This window comes from Sodiomyces alcalophilus (assembly GCF_042370955.1).
Source record: "Sodiomyces alcalophilus JCM 7366 unplaced genomic scaffold ACRALscaffold_4, whole genome shotgun sequence".
Taxonomy (NCBI): Eukaryota; Fungi; Ascomycota; class Sordariomycetes; order Glomerellales; family Plectosphaerellaceae; genus Sodiomyces; species Sodiomyces alcalophilus.
The window spans coordinates 477597-493284 of NW_027263535.1; the positions used below are offsets into that span (position 1 = coordinate 477597).

At 52.7% G+C, this 15688-nt stretch overlaps 7 protein-coding genes across 7 annotated transcripts; 1 reads left to right on the plus strand and 6 right to left on the minus strand.

The window, feature by feature from the left end:
* Positions 1-710: 710 nt before the first annotated feature.
* ACRALDRAFT_2104083 (uncharacterized protein) lies at positions 711-1424 on the minus strand (the record flags this gene model as incomplete). The annotated part of the gene is made up of 2 exons (XM_071023168.1): positions 711-1049; positions 1134-1424. The coding sequence occupies 2 exons, from the start codon at positions 1422-1424 to the stop codon at positions 711-713; spliced, it is 630 nt and encodes a 209-aa protein (XP_070874451.1).
* Positions 1425-2535: 1111 nt separating this feature from the next.
* On the minus strand, positions 2536-3298 carry ACRALDRAFT_1064451 (uncharacterized protein). Its single transcript, XM_071016971.1, has 2 exons — positions 3083-3298; positions 2536-3007 (listed from the first exon to the last, which is right to left on the minus strand). The coding sequence occupies exons 1-2, from the start codon at positions 3142-3144 to the stop codon at positions 2725-2727; spliced, it is 345 nt and encodes a 114-aa protein (XP_070874452.1). The 5' UTR covers positions 3145-3298; the 3' UTR covers positions 2536-2724.
* A 668-nt stretch (positions 3299-3966) lies between these two features.
* On the plus strand, positions 3967-4916 carry ACRALDRAFT_211335 (uncharacterized protein; the record flags this gene model as incomplete). The annotated part of the gene is made up of 8 exons (XM_071023635.1): positions 3967-3995; positions 4020-4225; positions 4270-4283; positions 4337-4380; positions 4412-4656; positions 4690-4728; positions 4764-4803; positions 4850-4916. The coding sequence occupies 8 exons, from the start codon at positions 3967-3969 to the stop codon at positions 4914-4916; spliced, it is 684 nt and encodes a 227-aa protein (XP_070874453.1).
* A 2108-nt stretch (positions 4917-7024) lies between these two features.
* Positions 7025-8244, minus strand: ACRALDRAFT_1034476 (uncharacterized protein; the record flags this gene model as incomplete). Its single annotated transcript, XM_071014974.1, has 5 exons — positions 7025-7219; positions 7314-7394; positions 7509-7621; positions 7694-7932; positions 8048-8244. 5 exons carry the CDS (start codon positions 8242-8244, stop codon positions 7025-7027), a joined length of 825 nt encoding a protein of 274 aa, XP_070874454.1.
* Positions 8245-9283: 1039 nt separating this feature from the next.
* ACRALDRAFT_1076935 (uncharacterized protein) lies at positions 9284-11663 on the minus strand. The gene is made up of 4 exons (XM_071018564.1): positions 11088-11663; positions 10712-11010; positions 10120-10614; positions 9284-9954 (listed from the first exon to the last, which is right to left on the minus strand). Exons 1-4 carry the CDS (start codon positions 11443-11445, stop codon positions 9373-9375), a joined length of 1734 nt encoding a protein of 577 aa, XP_070874455.1. The 5' UTR covers positions 11446-11663; the 3' UTR covers positions 9284-9372.
* Positions 11664-12316: 653 nt separating this feature from the next.
* Positions 12317-13379, minus strand: ACRALDRAFT_1076934 (uncharacterized protein). The gene is made up of 2 exons (XM_071018563.1): positions 12791-13379; positions 12317-12728 (listed from the first exon to the last, which is right to left on the minus strand). The coding sequence occupies exons 1-2, from the start codon at positions 13196-13198 to the stop codon at positions 12696-12698; spliced, it is 441 nt and encodes a 146-aa protein (XP_070874456.1). The 5' UTR covers positions 13199-13379; the 3' UTR covers positions 12317-12695.
* Positions 13380-13764: 385 nt separating this feature from the next.
* On the minus strand, positions 13765-15182 carry ACRALDRAFT_1064448 (uncharacterized protein). The gene has a single exon (XM_071016970.1). It carries the CDS (start codon positions 15004-15006, stop codon positions 13930-13932), a length of 1077 nt encoding a protein of 358 aa, XP_070874457.1. The 5' UTR covers positions 15007-15182; the 3' UTR covers positions 13765-13929.
* Between the last annotated feature and the right edge of the window lie 506 nt (positions 15183-15688).

The following is a 15688-nucleotide window of genomic DNA, read 5'->3' on the forward strand; positions in this document are numbered from 1 at the left end:
GAATGCGTCGCAGCTCTGAGCGTCCACGCGTATGCTCCATCTCGACCTTTACCAGAACTGAAAATAAAACCCCTCAAGAAACCACATAAATGATTCATGGTCTGCTGTTAGACCACCAGGGACAATGACTTGCTTGTATTCATAGTAAAACGAATGAAAGTAGAGGTTCGAGAGTGTCAAAGTCGCTGATACTCAATCTCGGATGTGATATATTATGAGGCAGTTGTCCGGTTAGCAACTCACTGAAATGAATGCATGAGCATGAATTGATCGTTAACAGGCATGTACAGTGACAAGACAAAACTGTGTCGAGCAAATGTACTTACAACACCACGTTACAATGTGTGTAGATGAGGTACATCTGATCGATACTTATGTCAAGCTGCTGTACATAATGGGTCTCTCCATCAACTATCCCTCTAAACACCATCATCCCAGCGATGTACCTGAGAATCTCGGTGAGATCCATGTATCATGACCATACCTTTACCACAGCCTGCCTGCCCGACCAAGCAATTCGTTCCCAAAGAAAGGTCATTTTTCAGTTGATACACCGTCGTTCATTTGGCCCCCTGTGTGTGCCCACACAAATCTGTCATCTCTCTCCTCTTTGCGCCAACTCGTGTTGGTCGCAAACATGCCAGAAGACATGGGATAAGCCCGAGCCGTCACATCCCTTCTATACATAACGTACAGCAGCAGTGCGTTTCTCAAATTTCAAGGCTCAAGTAGCGTAGGAAGTCGAGCATGATGTCCCATCCCCTGTTTTGTCCTCTGCAAGGAACATAGCTCTCCATGTGCTGCAACATACCGCTTATCCAGCGGAAGAGCGTCTCGCATGTCGGGCACTGGAAGTCGAAGTCTTGGTCGTCAGTGCAGAGAAATTCATGTCGGCTGTAAAAACCGAACGCTTTCTCGTTAATAAAATCCCAATCCACGCCTGACTCGCAGTTCCCATCCTCGAGGTGCAGAATCATGGCGGAATTGGAGACGAAGTATCTCTCGCATCCGTAGCATCTGGTGTTTTTCTCGGCGTGGGTGATACCGTGCTGAAAACATGCGGCGTTAGTCGCCAGGCATTGGATTGGGTATGGCATCTATAAGAAGGACTGTGGGGGAGGGTATATATATACATTTTCGAGGGCGGATGGGGAACTAAAAAATCGCCGGCAGTCATGGCACATATTGTGTTCCTCTTCGAAATGCTCGTTAAGCTCGTCGTTCGAGGGGAAATCAGGCTTGTGGGAGCACCAGTCGCAGATGTTATGTTGAGAAGAGTTGGCAAGGTGTTGCTGCTTGGCCTCGGCAGAAGTGAAAAATCGTCGGCAACGTTCGCAATAGATGCTCGGATGCTTACTTGAGACGTGCTGTCTGAGCGATTCTCGGCTTCCAAAGGAGCGGCTGCAAGCCTTGCAATCAACCATCTTGGAAATGTGCCAAAGGAGCCTAGGCCTTCAGCCTTCGAGAATCGGGAATGGGGGCAGGTGGTGATGGCGTAAAAACCAGCGATCCGCGGGGTCTATCGATATGTGATCAGAGAATGTAGAATGTGTCGCAGCAACCAAAGTTTGACGTACCATGCAATAGATAGCTAATGTTGTCAGCAAAGCTATAGTTGTATAATGGAGAGAAGGAGGCGAAAATAGTAGGCATGTGGATAGCATTGGGGCTACCCGTTTGCAAAGAAGATTCCCGGTGGTGTGAAAATTCTAGAGGCTTCCAGGGCCAAATTACAACTTGGACTCTCGAGTCTGACTTTTCAAGGGCTCTGTCCCGGGGGGCAATCAGAATCACTGCATATGAGCGTGTATATATCAATATCTAAGAATGGCTAAGAAACAACATGGTTGATAATACTTTATGCCAATCTCCTATTATTCACTTGGAGATATTCTGATATAACTAGAGTCTAACTGCATTTTATGCCCTATATAATTGAGCCTTTCCTAGAAGTCTTACGAATAATTCTTGTGAGCCTGACTCCTGAAGAGACATAACGGGAGCCTGCATCTACCAAATGCTTCCATCCTAATCCGTACCTAGGTATATACATGCCTTTAGCACCTTACTGTTTGCATCTGTACTTATGCCGTTTGAGATGTTTTGCGTCCAGTAAGAGCTGTTGGTATCGCTGTCCAGTGTATTAGCTTGACCAAGTTACCGCTATCAATTTATCACAAGCCCTTAATTGTAAGAGAATGAACTTAACCAACCGAGTCTTTAAAACAACAATAAGATACAGCTCAAAGCTCTCAGACAACGACCCGCTCATTCATAGACGCTTCTGTGTGGTCTCAACTGGTATGGGTACAGTGCATCAGTACAGGCACGGCCGCAGACCCTCTCTAACGACCTGCTATGAGGATATACTTAAGAATGTAACTGCATTGAATACTGAGCACTCGGAATTTGGCACATACTTTCTACCATGCCATGCATTAAGCTGACTTCCAACACACCGACTTCCCAATCGTCCGCTAATTTACCACACAGCGCTTTACACTTCACATGACACACAGTTGATGAATCAAAGTCATTGGGAAAATTTGGCTGGATCTTCTCCCAGCTGTTCATTGACAACATTGACATTTCTCATAAAACATCACCCAATTCAACAGCCCGTAGGTGTCCCTCATATGCATGCATCCCCCCCGGGGCCGTTTCGGTTTCCTCCCCCAGACAAAGAGACAACGCCATGCACCGAACCCAAGCACGTAACCGCAATTATTCATACTGGCTTCCGTGGACGATCCGTCCGCCCTGGAGCGACATGCAGCCGCCCTTGCTACCGCACTTGCACGCATCGATCATGGGCCAGCCGCAGACACCGGCACCGCCGTTGGGGCAGGGGTGAGGCAGCACGGCGTCGGCGTTGGCGCACATGGGGTAATAGCCGCAGCAGTTGCCGACGTTGCGCTCGACGCAGTCGCTGTCCTCCTTGCACTGGAAGTGCTCGGGGACGAAGGGGACGCTGTCATCGGCGCTGACGCTCCGCTCCTCAGCCAGACTGGATGGAAGAAGGATTAGTTAGCCACTGGTTTTCGGCGAGGATTGTATACATGTATGAATTGGGTGAACTAACGCGTGAGGAGAGGCGTAGGCGCCAGCAGCGAGGGTGATGAAGAAGGCAGTCAGGAGACGCATTTTGATAGTGGTTATGGTGGTTGTTTTTGGTAGAGGTGTATGGGATGTCTCTTGGTGCTTCTTGGATGACGAGGAGCGTTGGAGGTGGATGTCTGAAGAAAATACGTTTCTGGCCTGGCTTTTATAGATATACTTCAGTGGCAACCAGGGTACGTCGATGTGGCTGGATAGGCCTTTGACTTCAACCGGCTCCGTTGTTCTTGCACGGCTAGGATCTCAATCCACGTGGGGTAAGAGGCGCCATCCGTAAGCCTGATGACACGGGTAAACATCCCAGCAACTGTCTAGAGCGACGCCACAAGCTGCTGCCGAGCGCCTGGACAAGCCTCATCCATACGATCACCAGCCAATGGCCCCATATAACTGCAGTACATAGAGAGGGACGTTGGAATGCCGAGCTTGGCGATGCGGCCCCTCTCCGGTTTTTCCCCGAACATACCCTTCGGCTAAATAAACTCATGGCAGGGAATCGAAAGGCATGGAAGAGGAGTTTGGGAATTCCATCTCACCATGACGGCTTGAATATTGGTCCGTTGCCTCACCGAGACGACAACCCCACTTCGACAAGCAAGCCACCGAGTAAAATAGGTAACTACGCTGCTACGGGGACTCATGGTCCGAAGCTATGTAGGGGTAGACTGTGATCAGCCACTTGGACATGGGCAACTTGGCACTTTAACAAGATGCAAAGACTTGGGTATATTGTATTAATTGGCTCCCCTCATCGGGGGTCAGGCTCGGGGTCGGGGGTCGGGGGTCAATGTACACATGTGCAACGTACCCACGAGGTGATGTATCATGTATCGTGATAGCGACACGAACATGTGCTTCCCAGACCGCAAATTACATCCGTGACCCGTTGCCAAAGCAACAAGGAAAGTCGAACCAACGAAGGACAATCATGAGTCGCCTGAAAATCTCCATGGTTTTTGTCCCGTCTGTGTGTTTCTCGACTGGTACACCGTGCTACCTCCGGGGTTTTCGGTCCGTTCCGTCCCGGATCCGGCATCGGCCACGCCCCGCCGACACCCCACAATCAGCTCCAGGTACCGCAGTATTCATTCGCAACTTTGTATGGAAAGTCAGTAGAATAGAAAAGACGACGGGTGGAAAACAACGTTTGAGAACTCGAACCCCTCGTATGTACGTACATACATACAACGTACATACCTTAGGCTGGATGGGTTGATAGTTCCTAACCGACAAGGCTTGGCCGTCTGCGTTTGAGCCGTCCGAGTTGCTCAATTACTAAACTTCAATTGCCAAGAGAACGCCACCGGCCCCGCGAAGGAGCTAGCCGGGGTGAAAAAGGGATGGGATCGGCATATCAGTGGCTGGCGCCCCAGGAATTCACCACTGCATATGCCGATCAACAGGGAACGAACGTTGGGCGAGTCGAATCCATGGTTGCCGGATGGATAAACAAGCCCCTGGTCGTCGGGTCCCAGCGCACGGAGGATTGCCAGCACTTTAACTTGGGCCCGCTCGACGTTGGGATTGATTGGCAGGCAAGTGCCGTAAACTTCTGAACTCTGCTCGTCCTAGCATACCGTGGGGTTTGTGGAGTTGTGGTTGAGCTGGAACGTTTATTCGTACATACACAACGCTTGAAAGCCCAGCCGATTTCGGATCAGCCGACATTGGCTTTTATTTTACAAGGTAACTGGCGTTAGGTGCTGTATGTTGTAAGCCACCCACACGGCAGAACCCTGGAATATTGTCCACGAGTGCGAAAGTTCCAGCATCAGTTCTGCGACACTGCATATCTCTGATGTTCACGCACCCTTGTCTGACTCAACCGTCCGAGTCAACCCACCACCCCGGGCATTCTTCGCCTGTGCACCCATTTTTTCCACTGTTATTTAAACACCATGCAGGTCACCAAGAACAATCAAAAGGCGGTGGATGCGCGGCAGTGGTTCGTTTTTCGGGGCTTTCCCGCCCGAATTGCTTCTTCTGATCGCAGGCCGCGTAATGACCCACCAGCATTGCTCGAGCTTGCCGACAGGATATGAATTCTCTGCATGAGAATACGATGCATATGAATGGTCCGAGACCGGTGTAGGTTGTGATGGCCAGAAGCTTGGACCGGGTCAGCACTCTGGAACTGGATATGATATCTCCGGTCGACGCGACTAGGCCGAGATGTGATATTAAGGCGCCGTGTCTACGATTTGGGTCACTGTCTGTAAGGGAACCACCACATCGAAGGCCGCCGTGCCCATACCAGCTAGGTAGTGATGTATTTGCGCTGTCGAGATGGATGATGCACCTCAAATCGGTCTTTGTAGGGGCACGTGCACTGGCCGCGGAATTCAACGCTGGCCAATGAGTCTAGCATGCGTTCGCGGTAGGTACCCAACAAGCCGCATCCCAGCAATACGTTGTATTACTACTTTGCGGGGGGTTCAAAGACGGGATGGTGGGTGAAGAAACGACTCCCGAAAGGCGGAGCACGGCATGGGTTCAGGGCCTGGTTTATGTGTGGGATGAACGAGTTTCCTCTCGAGAGTTCTTGAGTCTGATAATAATTATTAATTCTTATTAAAAATCGCATCTCTTGCAACTGCGACTTTGAGCGACGCTTTTAACTGCCGGCCGAATGATGAATTACAACATACAAAGTATATGAAAACGCCGCAGCTCCATCAACTTGAAGCTGCACGTGGTTGGCACTCTGTTGTTCTGATATACTGTACTTGACGACCCACTGACCTCCCGCTGGCTATGGCACGAAGAGACATTCAGCGAATGGCCAAGTCGCAACGGGGACACGAGTGCATCCAGCCACTCATCTATGACTTGGTAGTCGCTGGAGATATGTTGTAGAGCCCTTAGGTCCTTACCGTCGCAGTCGTATACATCCTCTAAACTTTTTGAGATGCGCGGAACCCGACTGTAAAACGATTGAACCGATTACAGTGCACCCCCCTCAACATCGCGGTTTCTTGAGAGTGTGCAGCATCAACAATCCGATCCAACGCCCGAATCCAATACAGCGAGAGACACGTTCGTACGATGTCGTCAAAGCTTCAGAGCAGAGCCGCAACCATGGTCCCAATAAAAATAAACATCGCATCATTGACATTTGACAGGTCTAAGCACCTGCCTTTACGGGTATGGGCACAACCCAATGTTGCATCCAATTGCCGCTGTACCTGTCAATCTTTGCCGCTCCACATGGTCAGATCGCCGTATGTTGATCGCGGTTCCAGTTCATGACAGGTGGATCATCTCATGTTGTCTCAAGCGATACTACGTCGCACCAATGGTACGATGTCGCGTCTTGAACCACAGGGGATTGCGACTTTTGACTGCGACACAATGAGGCCCGGCTGCCCGACCATCCATAAGAGCACGTCATATTTCTTCAGATAGTAAGACGAGCATGAGACGATCAATATTAGGAAAATAATACACCGGATTGGTGGGCCGTGGGCTTGAAAACTGGAAGGCCGCACGGGCAGTCCGGGACCAGAGCCGGTCCCGTGTCACCGTGTCACCGTCGCACCGGAGCCCTGGATCGTCAAATTCCGTCCCATTCAACTGGGACAAAAAACAGGTGCAAGTTGAGTAATTAAATTAGAATAAAATGTCACCAGTCCCGCATTGGCGCATTTTCCGTAACCAGGCGTTCCACCAAGTGTCGTCCGGAAACATACTATTCTCGGTACCCTATGCAAGGGGGCGGCCGAGTGTAACTAGCTAAGTGTAACACGGTCCACAGACATTCGATGTAAGTGATGTCTCCACGGAACATGGACCCCTTGATGGGAGACTTGAAGAGAAAAGAACATAGAATAGTGTTGCTCCCTCATATAGCCCTGGCCCCTGGGGATGAGCAGCACTCGAATCAAAGAAACGAGGGAAAAAAAGAGAATCACGAAAAGGTCTCGGTACAGCGGGCCAGGCGAATATCGTACTTGAGCTCCAAGCCTGCCTGTGGGTCCTGCTTTCGCTCGGCAAAGGACACTATCAGGCCCTCCTTGACGGCAAACACAGAGTCATCGCTGAGATAAGCCGAGTCCTTGTCGAAAATCTGCGTAGTGATGGGCTTGTAGCCATCCGCAAGGGCCTGATTCGGCGATGAGAGATGTCAGTTTCCGCTTCAAACAAGGACGGGTACTTGCAGAAGTACAGCAGAGGGCGGGTGTCAATCTTTTCCATACCATCAAGTGTATATGAGCTGGTCGCCACTCGTGACGATCGAGAAGGGTCAGGAGCTTGCCAGCCGGGCCATCGTTTGGGATCTGTAAAGGGGAAAAAAGAAGAGACAACAAGTCAGAGGGAGTTTTCTCTCGAGTCTTCGTTCTATAGAGTAGTGGGAAAAGTTGCCAGGGACTCCAGGGAGTCAAGGAGCATACCGGGTAGGGTGTCGGGCGCAAGCAGTACAGCCAATACTCGCCATGGCTGTTGGTGACAAACTTGCCACGCAGGTTGTGCTCCTTTTGGTTGGGATCTTGTTGCTCATAAAGCCCTACAACGGATGATCCAAAATTGTCATTACTCTGCAACTCAAGGTATGGGTGGATTTCCGATTCTTTCTCACCATTTGTTGATGCCTGCCAAATGTCGACAGTGGCGTTCGGAATGGGCTCCCCAGATTCAACATCGGTCACCCTGCCGTGCATGTAGACGAGCTGGCCGTCCTCAGGGGTGTCCTCGGAAATATTCGTACCGTTCGGACGGGTGGGTGTGTCGGCCCTCCAGAAGGGGCCAAGGATGGCCGAGGCAGTGACTGGCTTGCCGCTCTTCAGGGCCTTCTGGTATGTGATGTCGTCGACGAGCCTGCAATTGAATAGAATGTCAGAGAGTCATGATTTGACAAGTCGATCAATAGAGAATGGGAAGTTCGATACAGAGACGGGACGCAGAAGAAAGGGGAAGAACTATAAACACGTACGACTCCAGGCCGAGAATGTCGCACATGAGCTGGCCTTCGTTCCGCTTGTCGTCGCTCATCTGACCGGCCCAGTTGATCATCTTGACGGCGGCCATCCACTCGTCGACCGTGAGGTTGCACTCGCGGGCAAAGTCGTGAATGTGCTGGATGAAGCAGCCCATGACTTCGCGCATCCTCGGCGAGGCGCTGGGGCCCATGGACCGAATCACATTCTTGGTGAACTCCTGGCCGAGGGTAGCGACGCCGTCGGTCGTGCCGGGGATGTCCTGTACGGAACCCATGCTGTGCGAATCGTCTTGGGCGTTGAGAACGAGGAGGTGGTTGGTATTGGCGGGCGGTGTTGGCGTTTGTCGGTTACCCAGAAGGAAGACGCAGTAGAGAAAGACGCAATGGATAAGATGGAGAGGCAAGAAAAACAAATAACGACGGAAGGAGGTACTTTGTAGAGACTCGGGGACTTGGAAGGTAGAAAGATGGGTGCAGTTACTTTAGACGGCGGCCCGCATGTTCAGGAACCAGGAGCCGCGGGTTATTACATGTTAGATACCATAGTTCCTTCCTTTATTTCTCCCTCTGTCCTCGTACCGATAACTTCACTGCCTCGAAGCGCGATGTATTATTCCCAAGTGGCCGTACTCAGAGATACGATACTAAAACACGTACTCAGCCCGAGCTAACCCTTACCGCAAGCCGCTTTATACCTCATAATATCACATAAAGCTCTAGCTCCTGCCACTCCCAGCCTCCCCCACGATCCGAGCTTCCGGTATGGTTTGGATTCAAGTCGATCCAGCCGCCATTGTTGTTAAGGATCGTGCTTGCTTACCTCGGGGAGTGATGATTCACCAACTCCCATAAGCAGCACCTTACCTTCTAATGCGCCTGGATATACAAGATATACGGGATGCAGATACTTCAATTGCGAGCACTATAATGCCGATGTTGTCTTTAGAAATTGTGTGAGTTGTGATTTGGTAGGTACGGCGTAATTGATAGTTGGGACTTGACCCCGGAGACTCCAACCCCCGTACCCCGGACCCCGGACCCCGGACACAGCCGTTCGCCAATAACGAAGGGCCCCTGAGTGAAAACTGTCCTAATCCATACAGGCAGTACCGTGCCAAGCTTCGAAAGAGGATAACGACCCAAGACACGCAACCAAGGACAACTAGACAATGAGAAGTGAGTGCTCACAATTCTCGCTCAGGGATGGATCATCCATGGCTCAAGCTGCCTTAGCAATAGCAAAGTAGATCGAAATGGAGAGTTGGTCATTATCTCGCTAGTTTACATGTACCCAACCAAGAAACGCCAAAAGAGAAACATCAAATCCCGTTCGCTCCGTCGGCCTCACTAATACCAGTCAGCGACCCATCGACAGTGAAAACCCCCTTACAAAAATCCTTATCGCCCGAAAAGTCCCAGCTGGGCGCATCCGTCTCGTTAGGACGGCTCGCCCTCTCGAAACCGATATCCAGGTCCTCCACTTCCGCAACGGGCTTGACGACAACCACGTCCGCCTTGTACGCATCGGAATACCACGCGACGCCCATTTCGCTCATGTCCACCAAATGCGGGTGGAGCGACTTCAACCGGCGGAGCGCGGTGCCCGAGATCTGATCCACGCTGTGGCTGTGTCGGAGCGCGAGGAACTCTTCGCCGGCCTCCTTTCGGAGCTGGTCCCGGACTTCCTCCGAGTACATCCCGACTTTGAAGAGGAGGAGGTCGTACTGCAGCAGCGAGACCTTGCCGTGCCAGGAGCCGCCATGGGTTGCGCGGTGGTAGAGGCCCGTCAGCGCGGCAATGGCGCCCATGCAGCCGGTGCCGTAATCGGAGATGGGGAAAGGCGGCACGACGGGTTCGTCGAGGCCCATGAAGTGGCCTTGTTCCCAGGCAACGCCGCTGGCCTGTAGGGGTGGGTTAGTTAATATACTGCGAGATGACTTGACGGTTTTGGCCATTGGAAGCCGCTCGGAGCGGATAAGAGGAGAAAGAAAAAAGACAAAAAAAAAGGTTTGGGGGTATGGCGGTGCTGTCAGCTGGTCGAGACAGTTGGCAGGCAAACAACTTACACAATCGGCAATCTGCTGCCAACCAGGCCGGTCCGCCCACGGACCCTCGTACCCGAAGCAGTTCTCATTGACATAGACGATACCCTTTCCTCGCTTTTTTGCCATCTCTGCCAGGGCTTCCGGCCCGTAGCCGAGTTTCTCAATCGCCCCCGGGCGGTACCCGTCCAACACGACATCGGCGTCGGCGAGGAGCGCCTCAAACACGCGCCTCCCTTGATCGGATTTCAAGTCGATTTGGGTAGCATGCTTGCCCATGTTGCCGTCGACTTGGAAGAACGGCACGTCACTGAGATTGGGCCCCGTGACTTTCAGCACGTCCGCGCCGTATTCCGCCAAGATGCGGCCCATGACCGGGCCGGCGATGATACGGCATAGCTCTAGCACTTTCACTCCCGACAGGACGCGGTTCGCTGTTGTCTTGGGTAATGGAGTTGGCGGGGTCGTTTCTTCGAGGTTATGAACTGCCCATGGTGGCAAGTCGATGTTGGCTTTGCCCTTTGGGCTGGTCAGCAGTGGTCCTACAATTATTTTCATATTCAGGGGGGAGGCCAAAAAGGACAGAGAGTGTTAACGAAATAAGAGGACCGCTCACATGAGGCGTTGCGCAAAAGTCTTCGTATGTCAAGGCAGGGATACCCGCCTGGCGGTTCTTGGTGTTCAAGTCTTCAAGTTCCTCAATGGTAAACTGCTTAACTTTTGACTCGATCGTCTCAACGATGGCATCGTGGTCATGGAGATCCGGTCTGAAAGGCTCAAGGCCGATCATGCGCAGCGTCGTAGATGCCTCCAGTGAGCCGTGGATATGATAGTATTCCCCCATGCGCTTGGTCTCATACAGGTTCGCCGACATGCGTCGATATGGGTCGGACTGGGCCTGCAACAAATCCGTATCTATCGAGGCAGACAGCATCAATCGTCTGGTCAGTTTTCCCATTGCGGACAAGGGGGAAAAGGGATGAACGTCGTACCCTTCAGGAATGGCTTCACCTCCTTGTCAAGCTTGCCAAACCCCCCGACAGTGGCTAGATAGGCCTGGAAGAGGAACGTGGTCGTCTTCTCCAGGTTGACAGTGACAGAGGCGGGTGATTTCTGGCCATCATTCCCGAGCGCGGCGAGCGCGGACGCCAAGTTTCCCTCGATAGCTTTCAATGCCGCTGCGACTTCGGTTTCTTTGAACGGGATGGGGAAATAGGGCAACTCGCGCGAGGACGTAAACGACACATTGTTTCGAATATGTTCCTGGCTGAGCGGAAGCGGGACGAGCGACGTTATGAGATCCAAGATGCGCTTGGTCTCCGTTGTCGTCGAGTAGAACGGCCTAGTCATGGTGCCGAGCAACGCTGTGCGAAGATGAACTGTTGGTGAGGATGGTAGAGCGACGAGCCGGAGATAATTCGACGAGAAACCTGTGATTGTTCTCCCGAACTTGTTGTCGTTGCTTTCGTTGCCGTCTTCTTGGATGCAGACAAGAGCGGAGAGTCCATGGAATCCATCGTCATTCCATTGCCTCGGAGAATATCCATGCGCAGCCCAAGATCTTGACGGTAACCACCCACCCAAAAAACGCCACCAAAGGGAATAGAATGGGCTTGGGGCCATGGTGGCGTATCTGGCGCCCCCACAACCTAACTCAATCCCCTGATCCGATAACCAGAATGTCCACTGTGTGGGCAAACCGAGCCAGGGAGCCAAGGCGCCAGGGAGGCAGCTAATGGAGTTGTTTCTTCGGCTTCCCCATTCATCGGCACGGGTGCTGCATGCAGCGGCGGGTTGAGAGAGGACTGGGTAAAAAACGTCATCGGAAGGGGTCCTCGTCGGATCGCCGGAGTTCCCAGAGTACTACAAATCTCACCCGCATGACCCGCCAGCCACGATCGGGAGGATGTGGCACAACCACGTTGGGTTTGGTCCGATTGGATCTAGGGTCGGAGCTAGAGTTAAAGTGTGTCATGCGTCGGGTTCCGGGAGGTGTGACGGAAAGTGAAGCTTAAGTTTCGTGTTCCGAGGCTCCGATGGCTTCAGGACTCGGGAGGTTAGGTTGAGTGCTCTGTAAATTGCACCAGGTCCCTGTGCGTGGTCTATTGACAGTTAGAAACTTCACAGGGCGACTTTTCTCACATTTCACAGAGATCGTGGACGTCGCATCTCGGTGCGAGCTCGTGGTGGATAGTGGCACCAAGTTAGTTAACTGTCGCATGAAAAGGCCTTGAAGAGTCTGGGAATTGCATGGCCCAAATAGCGTCTCTCTCAGGTTCATCTGTGATAGTCTACTCAGTACTCAGCAGATCCATCTCCAGTGGTCATTCGTTATGTGTAACGAGTCTTACCAAGCCTTTCTAGCTGGTGCAAGCAAAAGGAGGCCATTCAGTCTTGGACGCCCGTGAGTTCAAGGTCTTGCAGAGTCGCGCACACTTTCTGTTCTTCTCCGCTCATCCAGTTTCTCTGCTATTTGCCGACTCGCTCGTGTTACCCGCTGCCCGATCAAGATCACATTGATTCTCCCCTCCACCTCCTGCCTCGACACTCTCCCACCGTTGTCACGTTCGAGCTAGGCCGACGGGTCACACAAATTCGGCTCACTTCGTCCCATAGACGCCACTACCAGTGTCCTAAAGATATACCGTCAGTTTTGGAGGGGAATTCGCTCTGCGACGAAGAATGGGCGGCCTACGAGATAGACTTGATAGAAGCTCATCTTCCACACACCAGCCGGCGATTGGACCAACTCGGCGCGGGCAGCCCATGGTAGCTTGCCCTCGCCGCCGTTCTTGAAGGTAAAGTCGACGTCTCCGTAAAGCATGAACTCGTGCGAGTTGTTGCCATAGGGGAAGATCTTGGCAGGCGTATGCTTACGAGAGGCGATGTTTTCCCACATCCCCTCTCGCGTCGAGAGGATCTCCGAGCGGCCTCGGCTTACCTTGGAGGCCAGGATGAATGTAGCATCGTCGGTGAAGTTGTCGGCGTAGGCCTGGTGGTCGTTTGGAGTATCGGACACGCGGTAAAAGTCCTCGAAGAAGCTGAGAATGCCTGGGTTCACGGCGAGGTCGACGGGGGCCTCGGACTTGTAGAGATGCGACATGTTGATGAGGGTGGGTTGTCGGACTCGGGATGCGGACGCCTTTAATTGGGAGTGACTATACGATATTATCTCCCTTGACTGAGAAGGAATTCGAGGTCAAATGTAGGCCAACGGGTGGTCGATCGTGTGTGTCGGAGGAACTGAGAGACCTAGAATATAAGCCCGCTGCCGATCCGATGCTAAGCTTGATCTACGGACACTTCGAGATCAATCATCAGGGTGGTACAAGTTACGTTTAGGCAACCGATGACATGAGGCGGGAAGGGGAAGGCACGACCCAGGTAAGGTACGACCCAGGAAAGGTACGTACGCAGTAGGTACCTGTACATATTTGCAGTACAGAGTACCTACTTCGTACGTCCTTGAACAATGGGAAGGGATGGCCTGGCTCCCAGTTTCCGTCCCACAACTCCATATATGTACAAGTTTTTCCTCTTTGTCGATTATCCTCCTCTCCATTCAACATAGCCTACCGCCACTACCAGCGGAGATTCGAATCAGTACACTTGCCGAACGACATGGTAGGCATTCCCAGCAGCTGATGTGTCATGGCGAGCGCTAACGCCACATGGTCATATCGATGATGGCCGTCACAGAGGGTCCGTCACAAGTGGGCGTTGATGAGATTTCCCAGGGAGGAATTGATATCATATCTCGTTATATGCTACCAGCATGTGTCGGCCGTCTCTCATTCCCGCTGTTTTCTACCCTCTATATTTGAATGGTGCATATCACTCATTCTGCAAGACATAACGGTACCTCGCCTTGCCCTTGTCCATATCCTGTATGACCTGGTTGGCCTCGCTCATGGGCCTGACTTGGACCCAAGACTTCAGATCCGTCTTCGCAACGAGTTCCAACATTTCCCTCCCTTGCTTGCGAGACCCGATCATACTGCCGCCGACCTTCCGGTCTCCCATGATCAGGGAGAAGGCGCTGAACGCGGGCATGGGATCTTCCGGCGCGCCGACCTGGATCAGGTTGCCCTTCACATCCAGCAGGGAGAGGTACTGGTCGAGCGGGAAACCGGCACCCGAGATGGTCGAGATGATGAGGTCGAACGACCGCGCGTGCTTGGTATGCCACTTGTCGTCTTCCGCCGTGGCGATGTAGTCGTCCGCGCCCATCCGGAGCGCGTCGTCCCTCTTGCTCGGCGACCGCGAAATGGCAACCACCTTCTCGCAGCCCAGCGTCTTGGCAAAGAGAACCGCCAGGTGGCCCAGCCCGCCGAACCCGGCCACCGCCACGCGCACCCCCGGCCCGGCCCCATTGTTCACCAAGGGCGCATACACGGTCAGGCCGCCGCAGAGCAGGGGGGCGGCAATCTCCGACGGGACCCCGTCGGGGATCTTGAAGGCGAAGCTGGCCGGACCGCGCCAGTAGCGCGAGTAGCCGCCGTAGGCTTTGCTCCCGTCCTTGTACCGCGAGTCGTAGGTGCTGGTGAGCTCGTTGGGGCAGTGCTGTTCGTTGTCGCTGCTGCACGACTTGCAGTCCGACCGCAGGCAGCTGCCGGACTGGGCCCCGACGCCGACGCGGTCGCCCAGCTTCACGTCCTTTACATTCGCGCCGACACGTACGACGTGGCCAACAATCTCGTGGCCGACCACGATGGGGTAGTCGGCGGGTTTCCAGCCGGAGCGGAGGCTGCTCAGGTCCGTGCCGCAGACGCCGCAGTGGGTGACTTTGATGTCGATGTCCGAGTCGGTGAAGGGCTTTGGGGTGTAGGTTTCCCATTTCATCTTTCCGTCGACGGAGGACGGGTCGTGGGCGACCCAGCCCTCGAAGGTGTAGTCAGTATCGCTTGTCATGGTGGGGACGGAAGAGTTTCGAGTTGAGGGTCAAAGAGGGAGTAGCCTGAATTCTTCACGTTCTCTCAGACAAAGCAGAATGTATGAGCCAGCCCAGAAACAGTCCAGCGGATGAGCTGAAGGAGGTGCATTCCATGTGGATATATACCCGCGGGATGTCCAAGTTCCAACTTGAACTACGAGCTTCCTCATACCCACATGATGACATGATGGCCTCTTGACGTAGCGTAGCGTCTGGTGGATCACACATCTCTGGATTCAAGTGGATTCAAGAAGACTGTGAAGGACGGACTTAACGATGCCGGGCGCGGGTCGGCCAACAACGTCCGGTGCTCTTTGCGCCGGTGGGTCGGTCATAGTAGGCATTATGTAATACCCATTACTTGACTCGTGTCGAAGTCCCACGCGTTGCTTGAACCGATCCCTAATGAGATCCGAGATTCTACGCTGAATATGAAGATCGTGAACATCACGTGATCTACCTGCTCCAAGCCGCTGATCATACCGAGGCACTGATATGGAGTATTACTAATCAGACACATCACAGTTTCAACAGGCTATCAGTGTTGCCGCGCATCTTTTTGTTTTTTTTTTCTAATCTTTTATCTTCTTCTAATATATACGGAGTAAATAAGATTTTTATAGAATGTCTAAACTCTGCTTCAATAATACATACGATAAG

Bases quoted from the DNA above. Each gene is read 5' to 3' on its own strand.
- ACRALDRAFT_1076935 (XM_071018564.1), bottom strand. From the start codon at position 11,445: ATGACTAGGCCGTTCTACTCGACGACAACGGAGACCAAGCGCATCTTG. The intron at 11,011-11,087 runs GTACGACGTTCA...CTGCCTCGATAG, and splicing joins GGTGAAGCCATTCCTGAAGG to ATACGGATTTGTTGCAGGCC. The intron at 10,615-10,711 runs GTGAGCGGTCCT...ACCAGCCCAAAG, and splicing joins ACTTTTGCGCAACGCCTCAT to GGCAAAGCCAACATCGACTT.
- ACRALDRAFT_1076934 (XM_071018563.1), bottom strand. From the start codon at position 13,198: ATGTCGCATCTCTACAAGTCCGAGGCCCCCGTCGACCTCGCCGTGAAC. The intron at 12,729-12,790 runs GTAGGCCGCCCA...GTATATCTTTAG, and splicing joins GCTTCTATCAAGTCTATCTC to GACACTGGTAGTGGCGTCTA.
- ACRALDRAFT_1064451 (XM_071016971.1), bottom strand. From the start codon at position 3,144: ATGCGTCTCCTGACTGCCTTCTTCATCACCCTCGCTGCTGGCGCCTAC. The intron at 3,008-3,082 runs GTTAGTTCACCC...TCTTCCATCCAG, and splicing joins GCCTACGCCTCTCCTCACGC to TCTGGCTGAGGAGCGGAGCG.
- ACRALDRAFT_1064448 (XM_071016970.1), bottom strand. From the start codon at position 15,006: ATGACAAGCGATACTGACTACACCTTCGAGGGCTGGGTCGCCCACGAC.